Source organism: Oryzias latipes, chromosome 8, assembly GCF_053564925.1.
Source record: "Oryzias latipes strain Hd-rR chromosome 8, Olatipes_Hd-rR_3.1".
NCBI lineage: Eukaryota > Metazoa > Chordata > Actinopteri > Beloniformes > Adrianichthyidae > Oryzias > Oryzias latipes.
Window position 1 is genome coordinate 4019095 of NC_136244.1, and position 27101 is coordinate 4046195.

The following is a 27101-nucleotide window of genomic DNA, read 5'->3' on the forward strand; positions in this document are numbered from 1 at the left end:
ATGCGTTTTTCATTCCTTTATTTTCTTTTTAGTAGAAGTTCTTTTTTTGACATATATCTTTTGTCAGTTTATCTTGTTTTCCCAAAATTTATTAGGACAATAATTGGAATAAATTGAATTAAATGAAGAAGCTTGATGAAGAGCTGATGCGCTCGTGAAGCCACAGAAATGTGTCAGCAGGATGACTGGATGAGCTGTGATTATTCACACTTGTTGCCTTCAGAAAGACAAGCACAGAGGCAACGTTATCTAATTGTGACGATGTACTCTGAGTGGGCGTGGCCACGGAGGCAGATGACGATGATGATGGTGCCTGAAGGGGCTCGCTTTCCCTGGAAAGGGGCGGCGTCGGGAGCGCGCACACCGACGGGGTCGCGCCGGTTCAGCCGAGGACGGGGTCCGTCCTGAGCTGAACTCCACGTTACAAATAGGAGCTGTGCCATTCCAAGTGGAGCAGAGTGGAAGCGCAGCGCGCGCGCCGGAGATAATATTAAGTAACCGCGAGCAGTGAATGCGCTTTCATCAGCGCGCCTGGGTCGGATCCGGACAGACACGGACGGGCTTTCTGAGGTGGAGAGGACGCAAAGGCACCAGCTGATTTAAGAAGAGAGAGAGGGGGGAAAAACATCCCACAGGTACGTTTATCAAAGTTTTTTTTTTACTAATTTTTCAAACAGTTCAACAACTCTCTTAACCAGGAACATTAAAATGGTTCAAGTTTTGAGGTTTAAAGTAAAAAATGTGATCATTCAAGCTGTTCAAAGTGAAATCTAAATAAAGGGATTGCTTGAAGATGTAAAGTCTTCTGACATGCCATGTGTTTTAAATGAGTCAGGACATGAACTGAACTGAATCAGGTCAGCTGAGATGTGATGGAAGAGCGGCTTGTTCCTGATAAACATGTGGGTCAAAGCTGATGAAGCTCAGCTCTCTAGCCAGAAACTCTCTACAGATTTCAAACGCTCCTGAAGAGACTTCATATACTAAATTAATAGTCTTTCAAATTCATTCTTGAAATCATTCTTCTAAAATGTTCAGAAATGACAGCATTATCTCATCCGGTCATGTAATGAGGCTCCTCAGGTTGTGGTACAAGTTGCTCCTGTTCAGAGATGTAATGGGGTTGCATAATATTGTGTTGTAATGTCTCTTGCATAACCTAAAAAACTTTCCTCTTTTTCCAACACTAGGTGGCACTGTTATCACAAAGAAAGCGCTACAGAGGAATCTTTCAGCTTCTGCAGGGCAAAATGTTTGAGGAGGTGTCTCAGGAGCGAAGGCAGCAGGAGGCGGCTGTGCTTCATCCCATGGATTCACCTGCAACTGCAGGAGGAGGAGGAGGAGCGGAAGGAGCAGCAGGAGCTGCTCTGTCCTTCACGGATGAAAGTGTGTCCCTTCTGACCTCCAGCAGCCTGTTGGCTCGCTCCCTCCTGGGTCGCACCTCAGCCAGCAAACGCAAGGAGAGTCCTGGGAGCTGCAACCGGCGAAAGCGCGAGTTCATCCCTCACGACAAGAAGGACGAAGGCTACTGGGACAAGAGGAGAAAGAACAACGAGGCAGCCAAGCGTTCGCGGGAGAAACGGCGCGTGAACGACATGGTCCTGGAGAGTCAGGTGCTGGCCCTGCTGGAGGAGAACGCTCGCCTCAGAGCGGAGCTGCTGGCCCTCAAGTTCCGCTTTGGTCTGGTTAAAGATCCCTCCAACACACCCATCCTGCCCCTCACAGCAGCAGCTCCTCAGCACTCTACTCAAACCTTAACTCCTCACTACTACCTCCATAAGGAAGATGAAAATCTGCAAAGCTCCCCTGCAACGCATCCCAACAACCTGACCACACAGTCGAGGAGCTCAAGGGAGCCTGGGCACGCCTCAGAGGACTCGGGTTTTTCCACACCAGGTGGGTCCAGTGTGGGCAGCCCAGTCTTCTTTGAGGACCGGCTGAACGACCATGAGAAGTTTTACCCACACAGAGGAGAGGAGCTGGGCTACGACCTCCATCATTCACCCGCCGATGTCCACCACAGTGCAGAGCTCAGCGGAGGCAGGCTGGACCAAGCTGAGTCGATGAAAAACCTCCCTCACAAGCTCCGCTTCAAGACGCCCGGAAGTGGCGAGGTAGCGGAGGGCGTCTCCGACTGCACCAGCGCCAGGCGCAGCCCCACCTTCTCTGCCGCGGGACGGGAACTTCCAAGAGTGGCCGTCAAAGGAACGAGCGGTGGCGAGGCAGGACCGGCACCCTGCTCATGGCTCCAGCAGCTGGAAGGAGAGGAGAGCAAAAAGGAGAAACAGTCCCCCCATTATCATGCTTCCACCGCCAGCTACAACCTCCGTTCTCCTCCCACTCAAGGACACAGTGAGGTCCAGGGCGAAAACTCTATCCTGAAGTCTCAGCTCAGCTCTCTGAGCGAGGAGGTGGCACAGCTAAAGAAGCTTTTTACTGAGCAGCTCATGGCCAAAATCAACTGACGACCAAAGCTATTGTATGCCAATATTTGGACTTTTAATAAAAAAAATACTTTTATTGTTTAAAAAAAAGTGTTTGGTATTTACCACTAAAGAAACAAGGCTGGACTATGCAGGCGTTTTCACAGACCTTCAGGTCTGGCTAACCCAGTGGAGGATTTTATGTTGGATCCGTCTGTTCTCACTCTCATAGTATCAACCGTTGAATTTACTGTAATCTCAGCTCCCTAGCACTGGTGCTGTGAAGCTCTGTTTGCAAAGGTGGGACATGTGAAAGTGTGTCTCTTTTCTTTACACTGTGACAGCAAAAAAAAACAAAAACAAAAAAAAAAATTCCACCCCACAATAACCGAGAACCTCACACCGGAAACCTAACAACCGTCAGACTTAACAGGTTCAGAGGAGAGGGGTACGCTTGTCGGCTTCTCCCTCAGCGTTGGATCTGATTTATGCCAAGCATGTTGTGATGTTTCAACACTCTGATAAAAAAAAAAATCAACAAAAACAAACACTGTAACTTGTATCGTTTCAATCCAGTTTTCTGTCTTATCATATTTGACTGATTCCTCATTGTTTGTTGTTGTGTTTGTTGTTGTATTTTCATATTAATAAATTATACATTTGACAGTTGGAGTACTTTGACTTGGGTTCATTTATCCGGGTCAGCGTGTTCAAAGTTCCCTGAAAATCTAAGCTTTTATTGCACAATTATCTTTACAGTGTACTTTCAAAATAAACTTCATTCCCCGCAACGAATTTCAGTTTTGTGACCCACTTCCATCTTGTTCAAGATCGAGGTTTTTAAGAGAAAATGTGTGCTAGAAAATTTCTATGAAGATAGAACTTAAAAGTGAAAAATAGCAATATAATAAAGAAAGAAAGAAAAGTGTTTTAATGGTTCAGCTAAACCAAAAAATCCTTTGCATTTCAGACAGAAGTAAACGATTATTATATTTCTAGAATTTTTTGCACCAAGCGTGGAGTAGGTTGTTGAATTTAAGCTACAAAACGCATCAAAAAAGTCCATGACTGGCTAATTTTTAAAGTTAATAGCTAATTTGCCTATAAGATGTGAAGAAATATTCAGAAACCTTTGCAGAAGTTCTTTTTAAAGCCGCCTCTAACTGTTCTTTAGTTTTGTGCCATTAGAGTGTGCAGAAAGTGTCAATGAACTCTGGGTTATAAAAGGATTGTGGTAAAATTTAAACATCCATCTGACCCTTCACATGAGATGATTGAAAGTTATTTTAAAAAATACTAACCAACACCTTTGGTTGCTTTGTCATTTGAAAAAAGATTTGCACAGCATTATTCCAAGCAAATGTGTACTTAGTTATAACAAGAACTCATTCTTGTAATATAAGTTCAAGGTCAATTTTGATAAAAGAAAATGTTACAAATTCTTATTTTGGTCTCCGCAATTTGTTTATCTCTGTAAACTGTCCCAGACTGGCGACCTGTTCAGGGTGTACCCTGACCCCGAAAAGGATTTCTGGTTGGTTGGTTGGTTGGTTGGTTGGTTGGTTGGATGGATGGATGGATGGATGGATGGATGGATGGATGGATGGATGGATGGATGGATGGATGGATGGATGGATGGATGGATGGATGGATGGATGGATGGATGGATGGATGGATGGATGGATGGATGGATGGATGGATGGATGGATGGAAATCATCCTAAACCACAAGCGCTTTAAGTCCTGAAAAAAAAAGGGTTTTCCAAAGGCATATTTTACCAAACAACGTGCTTTCACATACAGGTGTTTTTGAAATGGTAGAATACGGATGGGCTGCCCATCTACACCTGGGGCTGGGATCGGCCCTTCCCTGGCTCTGGGACGGGACGGGACAACCCTCTTGGGGCCCCCGGTCGCTCTGTGTGTCAGCCGCTTCGGCTGCGGGGTCTGGGGGGGGCTTGCCGGCCCTGTCCTGTGGGGGGGCGTTCTGGGGGGGAGGGGGGGCCCACTATTGGTACGGGACGGGGGGGGTTGACGGGTCGGGGTCTCCGCTGAGGCAATCGGTGGTTGCCCCGGCCGGTTGGCTGCCTCGGTCCCGTCGGGGCCTGACCAGAGCTCTTTTAGGGCCGGCGTTTGGGGGTGGGGGCCTTGGCTTGCTCCGGGGGGGGGCGACACTTTCTGGCTCCTCATACGGTGTTCACACTGCACAGGCAGGGAGGGGCTACTTTTTTTTCTTGTTAACTTCCACCTCTCTGCCAAGAATCTCTTGAATTGGGCTCAAAACAGAATTAATTTAGTTTATTGCTAGTCTCCTTAAAACTGTGTATTATGGACTACCATCATGTGGGGCAGTCGTGGTTCAGTGGTAGGGGGGTCGACCTCTGATCGGAATATAGCAGGTTCGATTCCTGCCCTGCCCTCCCTTGTGTCAAAGTGTCAAGACACTGAACCCCACCTTGCCTCTGGTGGAAGGTTGGTGCTTTGAGCCTTTGAGGAAGGTAGAAAAGCGCTGTATAAGTATTTACCATTTTCCAATACTTGCCGTAGATACTCTGTTTACACGCAGGAGACTATATTTTCTGCTCTACAAGGCTCAATTAAAAGTCCTAATTTATACACTATTTACCATCATGTCAGGTGGCCTAGATTTATCTTTATATGAAAAAGAAATGCAGATGTCATCACCGTGTCTGGGTTCACCAGGTACACCAAATCCATTCGTCACCACAAAAATCCGAGTCTCTGAGTGTCCAAAGTTCGACCTGAATTAACTGGCGACGCGCATTCAATGGCCATGCGGATTTGGACGTAGAGCTTCAGAACGGTCATAAAAACTTGAATCAAAAAGTTTTGAACACAAAAGCCGGAAATGCCCTTGTACACGCGTAGACTTTTCATTGTGAGCGGCTGTTTGAAAGCACGTTGCCAAGTTGGCCTGTCCTCTTTCTGCTATCTATTGGGAGAACACGCCTAGTTCAGATAATCAGCTGTGGGTGAAGCAGGAAGACCTGTATAAACAAGCAGCACCCAGGCCCTGGAGGACTGGGATTAAATAGGTTTATACAATTTCAGTCCCCACTTGACACTTTCCTCTTAACTTAATCCATTTTTAAATAATGTTATGAACAACACTGCCTTATTTAATTCTTTTGGTTTTAGATAATCTGGTTTTAACATTCACATTTCGAAGATTGTTGCTGTTTCAGATCAGAAAGATGGTTGCACGGCGTTAGCGTCATACCTGCTAACAGGTATCTGTGGCCACCACAGCCCTGTTTCTGGTTTGGGTCAGGGTTAACATCAGGATGTATTATTTTATAGTATAGTAAAGATGTTTGCAGTTGCAATATTTAAACACACTGCCAATAATTTAGCATGTGTAGCGTCAGGATGCTAATACCGTTTGCAAGACTAATGCTTAAACGCAATAAAGGCTTGAAAGTAAAAAAAAATATCACGTTTTTTAGCAAAATGCTTTAAAATTTTTATATTAAACTCTGTTGCGTTGTATATCCAACTACTTTGAGCATGGCCAAGCTTCCACAAAGAAAACGGGACAGCTCTTAGCAGAAACTAGTCTATTTGAGGGTATTACAAGTTCCCTTAGTCTATTCTGAAAGTGAGGCTGTATACTTGAAGTTTACTTTTTATATACTAACTATATATTTTAAACTTAAGATGTTCCAATTTAGTCTGAAGAAGTGTTCAGTTAGTATGCTCCCTCCACTACCCGTAGATGGTCCATGGTGTACTTGTGCTACTCAAGCATACTTAAATAAATAAACTTCAGGTGTAATACCTATTGCTAAGGAAGCTCAGGATTCAACTTTATACAAAAGAAAGCCAAGCATATGAAATTACTCTCTGAGGTATGTACCATTGGAGTGCAGAAGGTAAGACAGTATGCTTATTCATAAATGTATGGACTTTTTTCCCAAAATAAGCGTTGCTGATAATGTCCTATCAGACCGAAAAACTCTCACCAACCATCACAATCAATTACGACATCTGTGACCGAAAAAAAAAAAGAAGCGCGGTCTAGTCTGACCTATTTGTTTTTCTGCATAAGTTTGTCCTAAATGAGCGTGAAAAATGACAAGGAGACGGTAATTAAAAGTCAAGCTTTGACTGACGTGGAAACCTGCAGAATGAGAAGACGTGCAGTTGCCAGGCAGCACCACGGTCCTGCAGTCCGTCACACAAAGACCACAGCTTTAACTACATACACTACAGGTGGATGAGAATTTAATTTAAAGAATATAGGAAAAGTCTATGAAAGACCGGTTGCTCGTTTTTTTACATTGACTGAAGATGCTGATGCTATTTGTGCACACAGTAAAAACAAACTTCTGGTAGTTTTGAATAATACTTTTGGCTGTTGAGACGTTTTTGTTCAAATCTGTGTGGATTTAAAGCAATCAAACCACGTTTCCTCAGGTGGTGGTAAAAAAAAAAACAGCTGGTCATCAACAGGGGGCAGCAAACACATTTGTTATACATACTGTTGCATTTAAAAAATAAATGTATTGCATGATAGAAATATGTTTTTTTATTTACTTTTCTTTTTAACATAAGTATGTTTTTGATGTTTCTTTTTAAATCAAGTAAGCACATTTATGTTATGCTGCCATGCAAGCCAAATGCATCTTAACTTTTTTTTGGTTTGAACATGTTCTATTTCCTATTAACTATTTTTGAATCTTATTTTTTTGTAATGTAACAAATTAATGCAGTGAAATGTTAATTTGGTAAACCCTGAGACAGCAGTGAAGCTTGTGTTGACCCCAAAAGGTTGCAGGGCACAGGTGTAGGACTTGCTGCAGGTGTGGAAAGGCGAGAAGAGTCTCATCAAATTTAATGACTCTACTTCAACAAGCTGCTGTTTAACTACCATCCACATGTTCACACTCATTAAAAAAAGAGAGAGAAAGAGCTGCAACACCTACAACCCCCTCTATTTCTTATTCTGTTCCCCCATTTTTCCCAAAGAAAGGATAAAGCCTGTTGCTAGGCAGGCAGTGCGACAGTTGCCATGGGAACACTTGCAGACATAGCTTAAAGGGGGGAAAATGTCAGGGATAGGGTGGGATAAAGATGGAAGGCAAAAAAGAGAGGGAGGGATGCGGAGAAAACACCGACTGACAGTGAAGGGTTGGGTTGGGGGGGGGCAAGTTCAAGACGGATGTCTTTGCGCTCGCCGTTTGACTCCTCCTGCTGAAGAATGGAATAAAGATGTTCAAAGGAATGCTGATCGATACATCGAGCTGAACGGCAGCACCAAAAAGCTCAGTTCATCGGATTTTTCTAATGACATGGCGGTCTGAACATGTGACGGCGTTGCAGAAAGATGAGAGGAAATGTGTTGGAGAAGAGGCCAAAACACACTTTTGGTGGCTAGAGAATCATCTTTGGAAGATCCATTCAGACATTGTCCATGAGTAATTTTGGAAAACTGAGCGAACCTGAAAACAAAAACTGAATTTTGATGACTGAAGATTGTTAAACTAGTATACTTCACTGCAAAACGTAATCTGAAGTAGTAAAAAGACCCTTGTTTTGAAAAAAATTTTTGTCTTTTGTGTCTTGCAAGAAAAATAATCTTATATTGAAAGTTTTTTAATTACAAAATAATCTTAGTTTAAAGTCAAACTCGGATCATCTTTTAATTTAAAAGCGTTCCCAGTTGTCTTTAAATACGGATTATTACGGTTTTGATCAAAAATGAAAAACCAGTGTCGTTTTCTAGGACATAGTTTTTGCAGAGCGGCAGTAGCTCGTCAGAAATTCGCTGTTGGCGTTGAGTAAGCCTGCGCCCCTTCCCATCATCCATGTATTTACACACTCTCCTGCTAACTATGTCTTCTTCTTGAGCAAGCAGATCAGACCTGAAAACCTCTTCTGTTGGACAGATTGTATTGTTACAATAGGAGTTTATGATCTTCTGACACACAAAGTGTATATTTGTCTAAACCCCCTTTGTATTTGTATAATCTTTATTTATGATAATTATATTGATATGCATTCCTTGCTGGAGTAAACAAAATATTTTTTTAAATCAAGGTCATCCGGACTTGGTTTTCCATAGAAATTCAATCCCAAATTGAAAAAACTTCTCGGAGGCGAAGAGGCAAAACATCAATGAAAAACCAGGTCCGGATAACCTTGATTAAAAAAAAAAAAAATGTTGATGATATGGAGCAAACCCAGATGAGTGAGATCCTTAACAGCCATCTGTCCCGCTAGCTTACAGTCCCTCTAACCCCCAATCTAACATGAGTGGTGCAAAAAAAAATGGCGAAGAACATTGAAGCTGTCCAGATTTGGGCCAGATGCTAGCTTGGAGGAGGAAAACAAAGACATACATGGATTTAGACATCTACAAGCAAACGTATAAGCTTTTTCCAACTTCATTTTTGGATTGGGTCTTTAAGGAAACATGTCTTAGTGATTAAAATTTTTTCTTAAAATAAGAATCCAAGACCATTTTTCTTGCCCCATCAGCAAATTTCTTTTTGCATTTTTAAAGAATGGGTTCAGAATGTTTGTGTTTTTTCTAAGGGGGCTTTCTTTGCAATGGTTGTACAACTAAATGTTGGGTTTGACAAAACCTCAGAGGGAACAGGTGTCATCCACAAAAAATGTTTGTTCCGTCCAGGAGCCATTCCTTCTATCCAAAAAAAAACCTTCTATGCTCCATGGTGTTAGTCCTATTAGGACATTGTTAGTCTTCCAGGCGCCATCGCCGCCGGCTCGCTCCTGCCTGTGATCTGAAGTAAAAGAAGTACTGACTTACGGAAATGATTCAGCAAAATGCATTATTGCTTTATGCCATAAAACACAGGAAGATGCTGTATGAGCCATTTAAAGACTTCTTTATGACTAAAGCAGTTTCCTGCTTGATGTGCAATCATGAAAGAGACCTCTGGGCTTTACTGGGAGAGAATAAACACAAAAGATTTCACTTCAGTGTGTTTAAATACTTTAAATCAAAGACATACTAACATACAAAGAAAAGTGAAGGACATTAAAGGCTGCAGTTTTTGTGTTTGCTTTAAATCTGCTTTTTTTTATTTCAGCTGTTGCATGTTTTGTCTTTAACGTTAGTTATTGTGGTCACGGGTTTTTGTTGTGTTTAAATATGGCAGCAAAATCAAAATGAAGTTTTGTAAACCGTGTGTATAAAAAAGAAGTTGATTTTGAAGTAAAAGTCTCTGCAGACTAAATCCGAATCCGTACCTTAAGCTGTTAGTGTCAAAAAACACCACATGACCAATTTATTCATATGTGTTTGTCACTGAAATGAATTTAAACACATAATAAGACATTTATAGACTAAAATGTGTACTAAAGTCCAGCTGTAAATTAAACTCTACAAGTAGTATTATCCTCCACAAAGTAATTAAAAATAAATTTAGTCTTTTTGTAACTAAAGAATCACTTAAATGAAAAGGTACTGAAAAAAAGATTAGCTCTCAAATGTGTTCCACATTAAAATCCTCATCAGGGTGTACAAAAAAAAGAAAAACGGGGATTCTGATTCCTGCACAATGTCCAGACTTGCAAAACACCGACGTCTGTGTTTTGGAAGACTATGTCACAAGCCCTAATTTTGCAAGTTTGAACAGTGTGAATTCATTTCCTTCCCGCTTGCATGTTAAAAATGTTTTATAGAAGTAACATTTGTTTAAAAACATTTAAAATAACCAGTTTTTTGCTTTTTCTACTTGGAAGATGTGTTGGAAGAGCCTTAAATACACACTCAGATGAAAATGGCGTTTTAGGTATTTTAAACGTTTTTTTTTTTGTGGGATTTTTGTCAGGATGGAGGACATGTGTAAAGAACATTTAGCTGAAAATCAGAACATTTAGCTGAAAATTACATTTCTGAGTATGGCTATATTCAAATCATTGTGAATCAGGGCCTAACAAAAATGCCTTCTGAAGAAACTTGTAGGTGTGACATAGAAGCTACTAAATAAAGCCACACGCTCCACTCCATTCTGATACATCCACTTGTAGTAAAATTGATCTATATGCGTCTTTGTTTTCTGTGTCTGAGCTGGAATCTGAATCTAAACTGTACAGCTGGATAGCTACAATATTGTTCGCCATTTTTGTTGCACTGGTAGTGAGTGTTAAGGCCCGTTCACACCGGGACGAATTTCGCCTGCGATATTCGCCGACGTTTAACGCCTCGTGACTAAACAAAGGGCACCAATGTGATTGTGCACACCGACGCGAAAAAACGCCACGCCTAAAAGCGTCACTTTTTAAAAAACGCCTCGGGTTCGTTTTTTTGGTTTGACGCGCCGCGTCAAAAACTATACGACCAATGAGAATGGCGCTCTTGCACACGTGTCTGGAGCTTCTGAAGTTACAGTAAAACACAACTTGGGGGCGCTCAAACACAAAACTGCCTTTCTGAGCACACGTACCAGCGAAGAAGATAGACGCCAAGTAGCATCTACACTGCCGCAAAGAAATAATGACGGACATTCTAAAATATCCCCGAACCAAGCACTAGATGGAGCAACTGGTGCTTGAAATATTCATGTTTTCTTTGTTTGATTCTGACAAGCGCGTAAATACTTGCTCTCTTCTTCTGATTTAAAAGTGACTTTAAGAAGCGTAAAGTTGCGCAGCGCCACCTTGTGTACAGGAGTATTTCTGTTTACATTAAGCGCCATCTAACGTCAGGGAATGATATTGCATGTTCACTCGGCTCATCGTCAGTGAAAATCGCCTGGGTCTGAACACAAAAAACGTGTTGAAAAACGCTGGTGAATAACGCCTGGCGAATATTCGTCCCGGTGTGTACGGGCCTTTAGGTTGGGGGTGTGAGGGGCTGTGAGCTAGAGGGAGAGCATATAAAAAGAGGGATGATGGGAAAGGCGGACAGGGCCGGGCTTAGTCTGTGCCAACAGTACTTTGCGGTGTTGATCCAATGAAGCAAACGCTTGGTGTCACTTCCACCACCTAAGAGTCATAATTAATGCCTTGATGGAAGATTTATTGTTTTCCGCCTTTAGGTGAATTCACTCCTGTAGTCATAAATCGATTATTAACTAAAAAGTAAATGAAGGCCCATTAAAATGTAAAATAAAAAATTAGGTCAATGGTTTCAAGTTTTTTGTACCTCCTCCCAGAATTACTGGGGCCTCTCAGAAATGTAACCAGACAAAACCAGACTCCTTCTCTGTGTTTTCACTGACATTATGCAAATCACAGACCTTCCTTCACCAGATCCAGACTGGCTCCGAGCCCATCCGCGGCCCCGTCTCCTCCCCCCTCCGCACCCCCGGCAAGTCCTCCTCTACTGCAACGGGATTCGAGAGCTGGAGGAAAAGGGAGGGCGGAGGGCCGAGCAGGGAAACAAAAAAAAAAAAAAATAGAAAAACGTGACTAGGCACCCAAAGCGTCCTGTTATGCAACAACTGACCTACTAACATACATTTAGAGACTCGAAGCGAGAAGGAGCGCGCGGGAGGAGGAAATGGAGAGAAAATAGAGCGAGGGAGGGAGGAATTGGAGCGACACGAGGAGCGCACCAAAACAAGACGCAGCTTTCACAGCGTACCTGCGTGGACACGGGAGCTGGTGTTTTCAAGGTGTGTGGGACAGGGGCTGCGTGCGCGCAAAGCGGATTGTGGGACAAGAAAAGGACTGTCTCTACTCTCTGTGGATTAATCAAAATGTAAGTTTTCGGTCCTTTTTTTTGGACATATTTTACATGAATCGTTTTTACACGCCGCATTCTGCTCTTGCAGTTGCGTTTCGGGTGCCTGGGCGCGCCTGCTTCAATGTCAAGGGGAGGCAGCTCCTCGGCTCCGCGGAGCTATTGTGGGGGTCTGTGTGTACGGGTAGCAGGGAGGAAATGGGGCAGGAGGAGGTGGCCTCCGCTTGTGCTTATTTGGGGAATTCCTTCAGTGAAAGAAAGGGAGAAAAAAAGAAAAAAAAGTTAGGATTGTTTTGGAGGTGAATGTGGATAACGAGGTACTCCGAATGCAGCACGCCGTTGTGGCGTTGAGGCGCGTGCTCCAATGAAGTATTCATGACATGTTTGAAATAACCGGGGGGTACACCTGCCTACGTAACACTAGTAGCTCCCTGGTTAGTGGTCAGTAAAGCGATTATTACTAGTTATTGTGACATAAACATAAAAATGTAGGTCAAAAAATGTTATTTTTGTTTCGGCAATTAGCTGCTAGCCGCTCGTCGCACTGATTCAATGGGTAAAGCGGTTCGGGCGCGCGGCTCTTTTTGTGTTAGTAGGCCAGCCCAGGGAGAAAATAAAGCCCCGTGCGCTCAGAGGACACACTTCTCTGCGTCACGTGTTAGCAGCTCTTTGTAAAGGTGAACGCGGCTGTGCTCAGCCCTCCGGTTAACCCTTTGATGGAATCACTCCTTTTGTTTACAACCTGAACTGGGCTCGGTAGGAGTCGCCGTGGATCGAGTGCAGGAGGCTCCGCGGAGGGGGCGGAACATCTGGATCTGTGAGTAGGTCACCAGGCGGAGAGGCTGCCCCACAAGCCGGGTTGTTGTGATTGTGTGTGTGTGTGTGTGTGTGTGTGTGTGTGTGTGTGTGTGTGTGTGTGTGTGGGGGTGTGTGTGTGTGTGTGTGTGTGTGTGTGTGTGTGTGTGTGTGTGTGTGTGTGTGTGTGTGTGTGTGTGTGTGTGTGTGTGTGTGTGTGTGTGTGTGTGTGTGTGGACGTGGGTGAATTTCACAGCCCAGTTGGATTCGCCTCGGATGACTGAGGATCCAATGAAATATGCATGAATATGATTTGTCAGACAGTGCAACAAAGAAGCATACGGAGCAACATATTGCTCACAATGTGTTGCATTTATTCATGATTTTTTTTTGTGGTTTTATTCTGAAATAGGATTTAGTTGCTCAAATACCCCCCGTAATTGCACTATCGTGTTTAGTGGATTTTTTTTTGTTTGTACTTCTCTTATATCAAGCTGCACGTGGACATCCAATCACCCCCCCCCTGCAGCTTTCCACTTCCAAGAATAGCTTGTGTGAAGTTTATCCTCCAGATAAAGTATCACTAAGCCAGAGTAAAAAAAAAAAGAAAAGCCTCAACCAAATGATTGTACAACCTTGATTTCTGCCACATGCGTGGAAAGAATAGGTTGCATAATAAATGAATTAAATAATAAAATTGGATTAAGGAGCGCGGCAGATTATGCAATCGGCAGAAACACAAAGTCTGTGGCGATGCGGGGCTGAACTCGGCTGTGGATGCTGCCAATTGGTTGGCCTGCTCACTGGGGCTGTGTGCCAGCTATGAATGTAGGTCACATCAGTCCTGTGGGAGGGGGGGGGGGCGCACAACCGCCACTGACTACAAAGCCAGAATGAGAATCTACACCAAAACAAATAACAAAGAAAACCATGGCGGTCTTGCTGATATGAAAAGTGGCCTGCAACCTAAATAAACGACAAGCAACATTATTTACTAATGTAAACGTGGAGCGTGCCCCTTTTAGGAGAGTTGATCACGGTAATCCAATAAAGCTGTGTTAGAGAAAATAGAAGCCCACAGTGCTTCTGTCCTAATTTAAGATCCTCCCGACTTGGGCCTCGCTTTGTTATCTGACTGTGGTTTGGAGCCAGCAGAACGGAGAATTACAGCATGGAGTAGGCCACATGTGACTGCAGCAACACATGGACTGAGTCACTCTGCTTTTTTCTTCCCCCCAACGCGCTGATACGGCCCGTGCCCCTGAAACCAGGATCCCATTTGGACTGGGGCTCCGCCTCATCTTGTTTGCTTTCTAATTGCTTGACACTCCCCTCCCCTGTCGTCCTTTGACATATTTTCCTCTCCTTACAGTCAGAAGGGCTTTGGGGATAACAGTTTCATCATCCTTCATGTCTGTGAAGGATGACCCCCCCGCACCCCCCCCGTCTTTCTGCAGGACCTTCTCGGATGTCCTGAAACACGTGCAGGCGGTTTTGAACTTGCTCCACTGTTTCCAAACCTCACGGCCACTTTTAGAATCTTGCGGCGTGGCCCCAACTTGGGATTCTTCCACCGTGCTGTCATTCCACAAGTGCCGGAGCGCCGGCGCGATGACACGTGAAGCATATAATAAACGGGAAGAGCAATGTAGGGCGAGGAAGTGTGCGCAGCGGAGCAGAGCTCATGGCTGCCCTGCATGTTCAACTGCTCGTGTTTGACCGGGGAAACGACTGTATGAAGCATGCGTGTGAATGAAACGCCTGCATAAAGTCAATTTTGAGGAGCGATGCGTGTATTCAGAGCGTAAATCTGCTTTAATTTGATGACTGGAGGAAAGGGAGAGTAGAAAGATCACAGCTTTATCTGATTGACATTCATTGTGTGGTTAAATGTTTAGAAGAAGAAAGACAAACATTACAAGCTTCTATAGATAATCACTGGATCACAAGAGGTCATTCATGAGTCTACTTCGTCCTGAAGAGAGATAATGGAATATACGCACTCTATGACGACAGTTACCACCCCCCTTTCATCATTTGAAAGTTGTTTTTCTCGCCATCTGCTTTTGACCATTTCAAGCCTCTAGTTTAGAAAAAGAAGCGAGCAAATGTCTGAGATGATTGGCTGTGCCTTCCGTTTCCCCTTTTTGTTGCTAGGGGTGACAGATTCCTTGTATTGATGCAATACCAACACAATGTGTAATTTTCACTTACCCCCACCCCCTACCCCCCAAGCGAAGCAGCAGCCTAATCTTATCTTGATTCCTTTTGTTTTATGCACACCGATCCCCCTTCTCCTCTTTGTCTTGGCTCCACCGGCGCTCACCTTTCTTCTGCTGTCTATTTTTTTGGATTTGTCCCTTTCTGTGCTTGCCAAATGGCTGACCTATTTTCCACGGCGGAAGGAGCGAGACTCGCGTTTGGGCGGCCGGTCCCCCCGGTTTCTGGGTCAGTGGGACACACGAGAAAACGCCTCTCCTATTTTTTCCTCCCCTCGTGCTCAACAGGCACATGTCAAGTGGTCACAAGAATGTCCTGAAACAGCTCAAACAAGAACGGAAAAATACCCAAGAAGACTTTTTGGACTTTCAGACAAATGAGGTGTACTTTAAATGCTCCTTTGAGGGCTGGATAAGATAATCTATAAGGAAAGAAGTGATGAAATCTCAACTTTGTACGATTAAATTTACATTTGTTGGCATAAGAGGTAGGAAACATGGATTATTTTGTGTCCGTTGCTGAGACTTACATAATGGTGTTGGATCCAAAGGAGGTTAAAACTAATACTTTGAAGTATTATGAGATTACAGATTCAGAGTGTGCAGATGTTGTGTGGCAGGGATGTGCAACAGCTGGTCAGAAAATGAGATGTTTTTTGTTGTTTTGTTACGAAACCTTTATCAGGGCTCTCCTTAAATAATCCGCTGAAGGAAATGAATGGTCTTTCGGTGGGGAGGTGCCAAGTATTGCTCACTTTTGTAAAATGCTACATAATCCAGAAGTCGTGTTCAACCGAAAACCCAACAGAGGCAGTTTACGATGACGAAACATCTCTGTCCATCGGACGAGTCACACTAAAACATGAAGGAAGTCACGACAACAAAATCGAAGTCCTGGTCGCGGAAAACAAAAGACTTTTGATCACCTTGTGAATCATGCATTTACATTTAGTTGTTGTTTAGTAGATGTGTAATCCTCTGAACTGTACCATCATAACTGCAGGAAAACCCAATTTCTGAGTACTGCAAGAATGAGGTGAGGTCAAATATCAGAGTACTCTAGAAGTTCTTCTCGTCTTTCTTCAGGCTATAATAAACATTCTCCATTTGGTGCCAACCGAGGAAATGTTAGATACTTTTTAAAACTCCCAAATGATTATATTTAATCACTGATCTAAGTTCACACTCATCTTATTTTAGTGGGTAAGTGGTTTTGTAGCTCTTCTAAATCAAGAAACTGCTCTTTCTTATGGCTCAGTTTCAGGAAACCCATGCTTCTGGTATGTAAATAATAAAAATAAATGATCTATTAGCAGGAAATTACACGCACATCGTGAGCTCTGACACGTCCATGACGATAGCCTGAAGGCTGTCTTAGCTCCTTCAAGCGTCACCAAAAGGAAACATTCAGTCTTATTCTAGCCTGTGTCCCACCTTCTGCCTGCTTTCTTTCTAAGGGCCTTGACCTACATTTATCGTGACCCCACCTCCCAGCTGCCCCCACACCTCCAAATCTCTCTGCACAGTCTCAGCTTCCTTATCCTTGACCTGCATTAGCAGATGCCTTTGTCTGCTTTATCTGCCCACTCTGCATCATTGATTTGGCGCTGAGTTGTTTTGGCGAAGAATGCTGCCACATTCCTCTGCAGATGAACGGACGGAGAGGGGTGAGAGGAGTCGGGCAGTCTTTTTTGAGGAGAACCCATATCTTGTTAAATTTGTATGTGTGTGTCAAAGGCTTCAAAACAGAACCAGGGAACTTAGATTGAAGCACTGTGTTCTTTCTGATCTGAACACACAACCGGCAAGCGAAACAAAGGAGATAATCCTCATGCGGCTGAGTTTTCATGCCCTCAGCGTGTCTCAGGCTGATTCAGGTTTTGTGCTCTCGTTTTTGTGTGCGCTCTTGGCACGGCTACACGTTGCACAGTTGATAATTACCAGCCCTAAATGATGCCTTTAGCTGCTTCAATGAAAAAAAAACGCCAGCTCCTCGCTGGGGAGATGAAAGCAGTCGGCCTCGCTATGAACTCGTTGTCCACATTACATCACAAAGGCAACATCAACATGCCAAGCTTGGGGTCAGAGGTTATGGGCTGCAGACGGATCAGATCCATAGCAGGGCCAAAGGGCCAGACACTGAGATTTAGCCGCCATTCAGTGGTTGCCAGGGGTGACATCTTCGGGAAAAGCCAGACATGCCGATGCAGCTCAGGAAATCTATACTAGTTTTAAAGACATGTCTTTGATCGCTAGTTAAAAGCAAGAGATGTGCTATATAAAGGAGAATGATATAGATCTGCATGGTTTGTAGAAATTAACATTAATTTTGTTTTTCTTCTTCTTTTTTTGTGTTTGCAGCTTTTCAGTTGAAATCATCTGTGGAGCAAAGGAGGAGCAAGGCTTTCCAAGGCCCTGACATGCTGAGCTAGACTGGCTGACCTACATCCTTCAGTTCCTCTGGATTTCTAGGACACTTCTCCACCTGCTTTGTTCGCTGTGCTGTTTTAAACAAAACCTCGAAGACACAATAAAACAAGAGTACAAAGAAAGGAATTTGATGCACCTAAATAATCTGTTGGACTCCGAACAGAAAAAAACTGCAAGTGGATAAATGAGGGTTTCCAATCTTGCAACTCAGCAGTTTTTTGTCCTTTTGGCCTATTTAGACACCTGATTCTCCATCAGTTCTTCACTTAAAAAAAAGCAGGGTCAAACCAGAAGGCAAAGTGTTGTCATCCCAGTCACAACTTCTCACCCTGGCTGCAGCTTGACAAAAATGGAAAATCTTAATTCAGCACTAAATACATTGAACAAAAACTCAGGGGACAACCTGAACGGCCTTGAGACCTTCAACAATTATGATGAGTCTCTTCCTTCCTTACAAGCTACACCAACTCGTTTGGGTCGTCTCATCAAGCCTAAACCCAATATGACCTGCCGGAGAAAGCGGGAGTTCATTTCTGATGAGAAAAAGGATGCATCCTACTGGGAGAAACGGCGCAAGAACAATGAAGCCGCTAAGCGGTCTCGGGAGAAAAGACGACTCAATGATATGGTTCTGGAAAACCGGGTCATTGCACTGAATGATGAGAATGTGAGGCTCAAGACAGAGCTGCTCCAGTTGAAGTTGCGCTTTGGCCTCATAAGCACAGCCTCATACATTGAAAAAAGCCAACAGATGGATTTGGGCAACAACGGAGCCAATGGAGGCTCGTCTTCATCATCTTCTTCCACTCAGTACTACTCCAGTGGCTACTCCAGTGGTTCTCAGGTTATGATTAACTCAGATTCCTCGGAAACTGAGCAGTCAGGACGCAGTGAAGGTCACAGACAGATGGTGAAGTATTCTCCACGTGGCTCCCTCTCTGATATGTCTGATGGCTCGTCAAGAGACAGCCCAGAGCCGTTACCGTTTGAGATCAAGCAGGAGGGTGATAGGCTAGAGATGGACATTGCTAATGGCACTACCACCCAGATCATGTTTAACATTCACCGTGGTTTGGCTTCTGTACCCAAACACCATCAGATTCAGCAGCATCAGGAGATGGATACTGGATATCCCAGCCAGCAACCGGAGCAGCACCAACTTCTTCAGCAGCAGCTGCGGCAGGAGCCTGTTGCTTCAAGCAAAATTGCAGGCCAGGAAGCTGCTTCTCACCCCCCTGCTGCCCAGAGGAGCGTCATTCTATATGGTGCCAGCAGCGCCTCTTATGCCAACCTGACCAGGTCCCAGGAAATTGATCTAGAAGCATCCACAAAGCCAAGCAGCCAAATCTGCATCGGCCAACTGCCCAAGTCCATCACAGGGAACTCCATAGAGACTCTAGTTGAGGTGGCAAAACATCTGGACAAAAAAACTATAGACTCTCCCCCTCATGATAGCTGTACCGAGACCAAGGAGGGGCAGCTATACAGAGTTTGCCATCTTACCCAGCAAAGTTTGGAGAGTGATTCATCAGAGCTTTTCAACGAACAAGCAGATGGGGTCAGCCATCCTCACCTGTATCATCATCTCCAACAACCTCCTCAGACATATCCACAAGATGAGGAGCCTCCAATCCTAAGTTATGAAGGCATGCCCAGCAGCGAGGCTTTTTATCAAGGCCAATTGGTGTCCAACTCAAGGGACAGCCCCTCCACTGAGGATGATATCTGCAGCCCTGAAAAAGAAGCCTTCACAGACGAAGAGTCCCCCTCTTCATCCTGTGCAGACATGGGCACCTTCCAAAACCAACATTTCGCTGGCGTCCTTCAGCCTGCCTCCCCTTCACCGCAATACCAAGGATGGGATCCCCAGGGGGAGGGACGGGGAACAGCGCTTCCACACAAACTCAGACTCAAACACAGGGCTATGAGCAATGGAAGCAGTGCTGGTCAGGAGTCTCCAACATCTCCATCTTCAGCAACACCCCCTCCCATCCCCCAACATTCCTACTTGTCCTCTTCACCAACACAGAGCATTAGACAAGACAGTCCAGGTGGAGCTTGCAAACAAGTGGCTGTGGGGAAGGGGGCAAGGACAGGAAATGGGAAAAAGGAGACAGTTGGGCGACGAAACAAGAGGCGAGAGTAGCCGACTGTCACTGTATCTGTTGACAGGTTTTCTAAAGAACTACCCTACCATCATGCCTTTGTCCTACAATACAAATAACCTCCTTTGGGACAGAAAAGTGGACTTTTGTACACTGCTAACCCCAGAGGCAACAAAAAGCTGGACATTTTGTAGGGCTGTGTCATATGTGTACATACTGTACAGACTTGCCGTTTCTTACATCCTCTCCATACCTACAGAAGCACTTTTGTTTATATTATGAGAGGAGGAATGGAACTACACTTTTTTACTTTTGTCCTATAAAAGCTTACAATAAAGCACATTAAGAAACCTTAGGAAAAGGAATGTAGAAGGAATTTGGTACACATTTAACTGTAGACAAACACGTGTATGGCTCCTTGCCTTAAATCATGAACACTGGGGAAATCCCATCGACCAAAGAAGCACCAACACTACAAAGTTCCATACCTCTTCCCAGTCCCTACCTCTACCACTGTATACTCCCCCCTTGCATTTATCTTCTTAAAATCACCATCTCATTTATATTTTAAGCACTTGTGTTGTACATATCTGTGATATATGAATACATGCATCTATAACAAACCTATATTTTACAAAAGAAATTTTGAATACAAAAAAAGGCAGCAAATTCTGCAATGGTATATTAGGATTCAGAACGTGACTACCCAATGACAAATTGTAAACATTGTACAGCCAACTTGGCTGCCATTGCTACAGCACTTATTCAGTCTCTCTTTTGATTGTTAAGCTTCGGCATTATTCATTAGCTTAAATCCTGTTTACACAGAAATGGCCATCCATTTTGGAGCGCCGGGAGCACTGAGTAGAGAACACGTTGTCTCCTGAGGCAGTCACCTCATTAAAATGTCTGGATTTATAAACCTTTAACCAGCCTTTAAATATTTGGTGGTGGAAGTCACCAGCTGCAGGCTGTAAGCCTTTATTTTGTGTGAGCATTACCAACTCTTTCGTGTCATTGTTACCATTCGCTAGCCCACTGTATTTATTTCCAACCTCCCCTGCCCATCACTTTAAAAAAATGGAAAAGCCTACTGGAACATAGACAGAGAATGTGTATAGACCTGTATAGATACGTATCAAAGCAAGGAGTTCGAATTCTGGTGTTGGTAAGAGGACTTAGACACAAAAAAGGGGGGTGGGGGGCTTAAGGCACATTTATGTAAACACTAAAGTGCACTGAGTTCATGACGAGTTAATCTGGTGTGGAGGCAAAAAGCTCTGCATAGCTACTGTTTATTTTTGTGGTCTTATCCTGGCTTTGTAGTGTGATCCAAGGTGACCCCCAAAGCCCCTAGAAAAAGGTATAATTGGTGACTAGAGTTTTAGCGAAGGGAAAAATGGATGCCAACACAACATTTTTTTAATTTGATCCTAAAAAAAGATTCAATTATTACTTTTTTTTCTTCTTTTCTATGTGACTCCAATATTTTTTTCTTTCCCGTGATAGCCTGCTGGGTTCTGATGAATTGCCTTCACTGGATTCTAGTTTTAATGTCTATGTACCATGTTTGGCTTTTTGGTGCTTGTGTATAAATGTAAAGTTTCACACTGTAATGTTTGTTTTGTTTGGTTTTTATATCCTCTTTTTAGCCAAGGTGATGTTCTGTTTTCCTCTATACTGTGTCTTCTCTTCTGCTGACTGTGATGACATGTAGTAGCCTCACCCCCCTCCAATTTTTTCAGTGTGTAAAAAACCGTGACTGTGGTTTTGCTGATGGTTTTTTTTGAAAAAATGGACAAAAAAAGGAGAGAGAGAAAAAGATCGCAGGCGGTGTTTAGAGACAGGTGGTGGTTGGTTTGGCTGGGGTTACCATTGCTTCCTTTTGACATGACTGTATGTAAAGACACTAATGTTCATTTGTGAAAGATTGAGCATTTCAAGAAAAATTAAAAAAATTGTTGACTTGTCAACATCTTAACGAAAAAAATGTTGGAATTTTTTTATGCATAAAAAACACACTAAAATAAACATGTCACATATTATGGCTGTTTTTCACCAAAACAGTTATATTTTAATTAACCCAATATAAGCATTAATATCATATTTGCACCATTCATTTCTGAGACCCCAATCTCATATAGCATAGTCCAAACCTTTAAAAACCTACTGTAATTTGGTCCATGTTTTCTGCCATGTAGTTCATCATCAATCCACTAGGGGCAGTAGAAGGGCCTGCTCATTTCAAAATGGCTGCTTCCATTAAATCTCAAAAACACCTTTGGCATGAAAATTTAGCTGATTTTAAAACTTTATGGTGAGAAAAATTCATCTATTTTAGTTCCTGTTTAAAATGACAACTTGCTGTATTAAAATAATGCAAAATTATTAATAATGAATTATTCATAATGCAGTTACACCATGTTAAAAAGATGTGTAGATCACATTTAAGACAGTGGGTTAATAAGTTAATTTTCTTTCCTGAACACTCATGTTTCCATCTTAATCTAACATTTATTTGAGTAAAAAATCCCCAAATGCCATAACTGATACTATCTACATCTATTGAAAAGGATTTTTTCTTGTGGGTTTCATCAGAAAACTCCTTATTTCCAAAGAAATTGAATTCTCTGTTAATTCTATGATTTAGTGGGCTGTTTTCAGCCATTTTTTTTTTTTGCTTTGACCGCTATTAAAGTAAACAAGAAATTATTGGCCAAACAATAAAAGCATGCACAGTTTCTAATGAGTTTCTTGAACTCTGGACATTTTTCATTTTCTTTCCTGGAAAGTTGTGACTATCATGTTTCAGACTTTTCCCAGTAAAGGTCTTGGAGGAGGCGCGCCTTGTTGAAGGGGGAGATAACCTTTTATGGTGCTCACCATTCCCCTCGGACAGCCTGCTGTTTTTGGCTTTGGAGGCTAATCTGCAATCAGAGAAGTTGCGGAGTGACATACTAACACACTTTACTCTCACGGGCCAGAAAACTCTGCCAGGCTCGTCTGATGTAACACTGGCCTACTTTACCAAACTCACTGCTCGAGGAGAATGGTGAACATTTGCATGCAAACATTAAGGTGTTGCTTTTTTGCTATATGACACAAAGCTAAAATCTGCAAAGTGAGTTGGATGACGAACAAAAGTGCTGCTTGAGATGTTTTCCCTACCCCACCAGATCAGAGCAGGTGTGCCCAGTGAAAACCAGAATATTTATAGCAGGAAATGTACCTCAACGCCTAAATTTGAACACATGGTTAACTTAAAGACCCTCTCCGATCATCTTCTGGTCTGTTTTAAAGCGATCCCAGTGGCCTTTGAACTATGATTGTACTGTTTTAAACCAAAAATAACGCAATTTTTTAGGACATAGTTTCTGCAGGGCAGCAGGAGATCATTTTAAATTCTCCTCTGTAATTATAAATACCGGTAATTGTATACTAAACATAAAATCATAAAGACATTATGTCACAGAATTCAATTGGTAATGGCCAAAAACTAAACACACTCAGCTAAACTGGGCATCCCTGCCCTTAGACCCTCCTAAGGGAAACTCCTAAAAAAACAAGACCAGAAAAATGCCACAGGAGCATGTAAAAAAAACCCACACACACTATTTTCATTTAATGTGAAAAGCTGGACAAAGAGTCAGTCTGATCCTGCGCACCTCCTGACACTCTGCATAAACACAGCTGTGGTGCATCGCTTGCAAGTTCACTGAGGCTACTGAGACTTAAAAAAACAAAATAATTTATGTTTTGATTATTTTGTAACAGGTCGACTCTGAAGCCAAACACAGCGGCAATAGTTAATTTTTCTCACTTTTTCCCAGCAAATGTGATCGCTTCCATAAAGGGCAATGGGAGGAGCACTGAGGAGGGGGAGGAAGTCGAGCCACTTTGCTAACTTCATCTTAGTCTGCAAACAAAGCACCTCTTTGACGCTGACACATCAATGCCCTTCACAATGCTCTCAGTCACACACACCAGCAGCAACATGCACAGACACACACATGCATGATGGTGCACCATGATGGGGGGGAAAAAAAGCAAACTTTCTCCCCCGTGGGACTTTAGGTATTCAGTTAAAACTGCATTGCTAACAATAGCCGCCCTACAGCACCCATGGGATAACACCAAGGTGACTCTATGCACACACGGCAAAGCTGAGGCCATTTTGTGCCACGTCCCTTATTTTTCCTGATTTGACTTGCGGCGCTTGCATAAACAGGTCAGGAGGAAAGTAGGTCAATGTGCTCGAGTCAAGAGAGTGGGGAAAATAAAGAGAGGCTGAGACAGACAGTGCGGATTGGTGGAGGTTGTGGCTCCAACCATGTCGCCCTTGTTTGTCTGGAGCAGCAGTGCTGCTTTTGACAAACAGAGCAGAACAAGGCTCTCCTGTTACCTTGTTGCCCTTCGCAGCCTCAGGGAGGGGGGGTTATTGGAGAAGGAGGTGGGGAGGGGTGAGAGATGAATAGAGGGGTAGAATAGGAAGGAGCACTGAGACCGTAGGAAGCTGGTTTGTTTTCAGCAGGCATGTGTCTACTATGCTGCTGTTGCATGTCCTGGAATGCCATTTTTGGAAACTGATTCAAATTTTTCATAGGGTTTTAGTGAAAACTGAGATACTTTCATCAAAATACCCCAAACATTTTGGACAAAATCTTTGGTTACGGAAGAAAGTTTCAGGGGGCGGAGTCATCCACAGAGGCCCCTTTTGAAAAAAAGTGTTATAAGTTTGCAAGCATCTCAGGTGTCTGGTGTGCATTTGGGAATAAAAACAAGGAAACTGGATTTTTCTGATCTGGGTCACCGAAGTCCCAGTCCCATGAAGATCTGACCTACTCTTCTCCAAATTACATTTTGTGGCTAAAGAGAAGAGGCCCAAAAAAGTGAGAAGAAAGTGTCATAATCAAGCATTTGAGGTAAATCATATTTGTTTTTTAAAATGTTGCCCTAATCCACAATAAATGGTTCAGAATATATCTGGGGGGGGGGGTTGTTCCCTTTTTTATTCACTCTTAAACACAGAAACTACAAGGCACATATAGTTTTCACATAAAGATGTGTACTCCTCAGATGTTTACATTTTTCATTCAAACCTTCTCATTGTCTTTTTAGATGGTATTGAATGGTAGTTCTCCATCCCTTTAAGACAATCTTTCATATTAGCAGGTTTTTTAGGTTCATTACCTAGATTATTTTGAAAATCCTTTTAAACTAAATAAAGTTATTGCAGAACACAAAGGCTAAGGCAGTGCTTTGCCTTCGCTTCAACCAGAAACAATTAAACGTCAGCTTTTGCAAATCTCATACCCGTGTTTTCGTTCATAAAAGAATATGTTTGCACCAGCAAATTAGAACGTAAACAGAAAAAGTAACCAAACTCAGCAGAGTTTGATGTGTTCCTCTGATATGATAAAATCTTTGTGTGTCTGTGTGCACAACAAAAATTCAGAATATTCCTGAGCTGGGGCGGAGCTACAGGGGAACAAGGGAAGCCCCCCATAATAATAAAACTGTAAGGAATGCGTATACTTGATCCTTTCATTTTTAATGCCCTTCCACTGTGGTGTCTTGCCATTGTGGATTAAAAAGTGATAATGCACACCTAAAGAGGTAGTTCCGGTAACATAGCTTAAATCTTCTCTATCACTGCGCTGGCTTGTTTACAAAAGTCTTTCGCTTCATCTTCTGGACAAAAACAAGCAGTAAGAAGTGAACTTTCTCTCTGAACTGATGTTTTATTTAAGCCATCGGGACGACCAAAATATGTCGCTTTCCTTTGCGGCGGTGCCCACGTAACAGTCCATTTTTTGTTAAAAAAAAAATACAATAAAATAAAAAAAGCAATCCAAACCAATAAAATCACAAGAATAAAGTTTTTTAAAAAACAGGTAAAAAACAGGTATGTTATGAATACGTTTGCTAAAATTAAGCTTAAAATTTCATTTCTAATTATTTCTTTATTCAAATCGTTGTTTCAGGAAGATGAAAAAACACAGTTTGAAAAATGTTTTGGTGTGACAAGGAGACAAGAGCTACAACAGCAAGTCACAAGCTCCCTGCTCCGCTCCATTCTATTCACAAAACTGTACAGCTCCAATACTCCTCGTCATTTTCTTGCACCGCTATTGTTGGTTTAAAGTTGTGAGGGGCTGTAAGCTAGTATGAGAGAGTGTAAACAAAAGGATAATGGGAAATTCGCGGATCATTTGGACAAAAACAAGCAGTAAGGGGTGAACTTTCTCTCTGAACTGATGCTTTATTCAACCCATCGGAAAGATCAGCATATATATATTGCTTTATATCGCCGAATCTTGACTGCAGAGGTGGTGCGGCGCGACGCAGACTATTTGCGGCGCACCACGCAACAAATAGTCCGCTTTTTGTGAGAAAAGCGATCCAAATTGGAAAAACAAGAAACAAAGAATAAACAAGAATTAAGGACTAAAAACGGGTTGCTATTTATTTCTTTTGTAAGTGACCATGGTATAAGCGGGTCAATGGCCTTCGAGGTGTGCATTATCATTTTTTAACGCACTGCGCGTCGGGCGGTTCAGGCTTCCACAGCGTGCGTTTAAAAGTGATAATGCACACTTCGTCAGCCATTGACCCTTACATAATTCAGTGAATCCTGTACATCTGCAGGTTTTTGTGCTTTGCCACACTTTTACACTTCAAGCTGCAGACTTTTAAATCTTTGTATTTTCTATTTTTGAAATTTTCTGTTCCAGCCAAGCATGTGTTATCTGAAAGTCACAATACTAAAAATACAACTTTTTCCTCCGTCCCTTAGTGTTTTTTTATAATGTATTATGGGCATTTCTGTTTAGTTAAAGTTTAGTATTCTCCTATTGAATTCTATGCATTTATGATCCTTTTGAATGTTTACCGGTACAAAGCCCACTGAGACGACTGTTGTTGTGAATTTATATACAAATAAAAATTGAATTGAACTGAATTTCTTTTTCCATAAGCAGATAAATACTTAATTAGGCGATCTTGGAGCCACAAGGGCGGTGCAGGTATTCTGAGCCTTTATTACTGTTGTTTTATTGTTTTACAGTTTTCTTTTTGCGTTCTAGTAATGAGCTCTTTATCTGCAAAACCTACTTCAAAATATATATATATTTGGGGGTAAACTGTTGATGTCCTTTTTTGTCTGTCAGAGGATTTTGGGTTTTGCTGTAGGACATTAATAGAACATTTGGTGTAACCACTACGACTTGTCAGAAGAGCAGCTATGTGAAAGACATCAGCAGGTTGGTTGCAGAAGTGCAGAAGAACAGAGCTACAGGCGGCATGAGGGCAGCGTGGAGGAGGGCAGATAGCGCCAAGAGTCATAAACAAGTGCCCTAATCTCATCTAAATATTGACTTGATGGCTGTCAAAGGTTTTATAACTCACAATGACCCGTTTGCCGGGAATGCGTAAGGAATACTACAATTCAACGG

The 27101-nt window shown here is 42.7% G+C and overlaps 2 protein-coding genes across 4 annotated transcripts; both read left to right on the plus strand.

Annotated features, from left to right (window-relative positions):
* The first annotated feature begins 334 nt into the window (after window positions 1–334).
* On the plus strand, window positions 335–3095 carry nfil3-6 (nuclear factor, interleukin 3 regulated, member 6). Its single transcript, XM_004071983.4, has 2 exons — window positions 335–635; window positions 1191–3095. Exon 2 carries the CDS (start codon window positions 1251–1253, stop codon window positions 2463–2465), a length of 1215 nt encoding a protein of 404 aa, XP_004072031.1. The 5' UTR covers window positions 335–635; window positions 1191–1250; the 3' UTR covers window positions 2466–3095.
* Window positions 3096–11671: 8576 nt separating this feature from the next.
* On the plus strand, window positions 11672–20290 carry nfil3-2 (nuclear factor, interleukin 3 regulated, member 2). Of its 3 annotated transcripts, none has more exons than XM_004071982.5 (2): window positions 11672–12116; window positions 17474–20290. In XM_004071982.5, the coding sequence occupies exon 2, from the start codon at window positions 17892–17894 to the stop codon at window positions 19686–19688; it is 1797 nt and encodes a 598-aa protein (XP_004072030.1). In that variant the 5' UTR covers window positions 11672–12116; window positions 17474–17891; the 3' UTR covers window positions 19689–20290. The 3 variants fall into 3 exon arrangements, with proteins under 3 accessions (XP_004072030.1, XP_011476898.1, XP_011476899.1); XM_011478596.4 differs by having other exon boundaries at window positions 11827–12030; XM_011478597.4 differs by lacking the exon at window positions 11672–12116 and adding an exon at window positions 12705–12915.
* Window positions 20291–27101: the final 6811 nt, after the last annotated feature.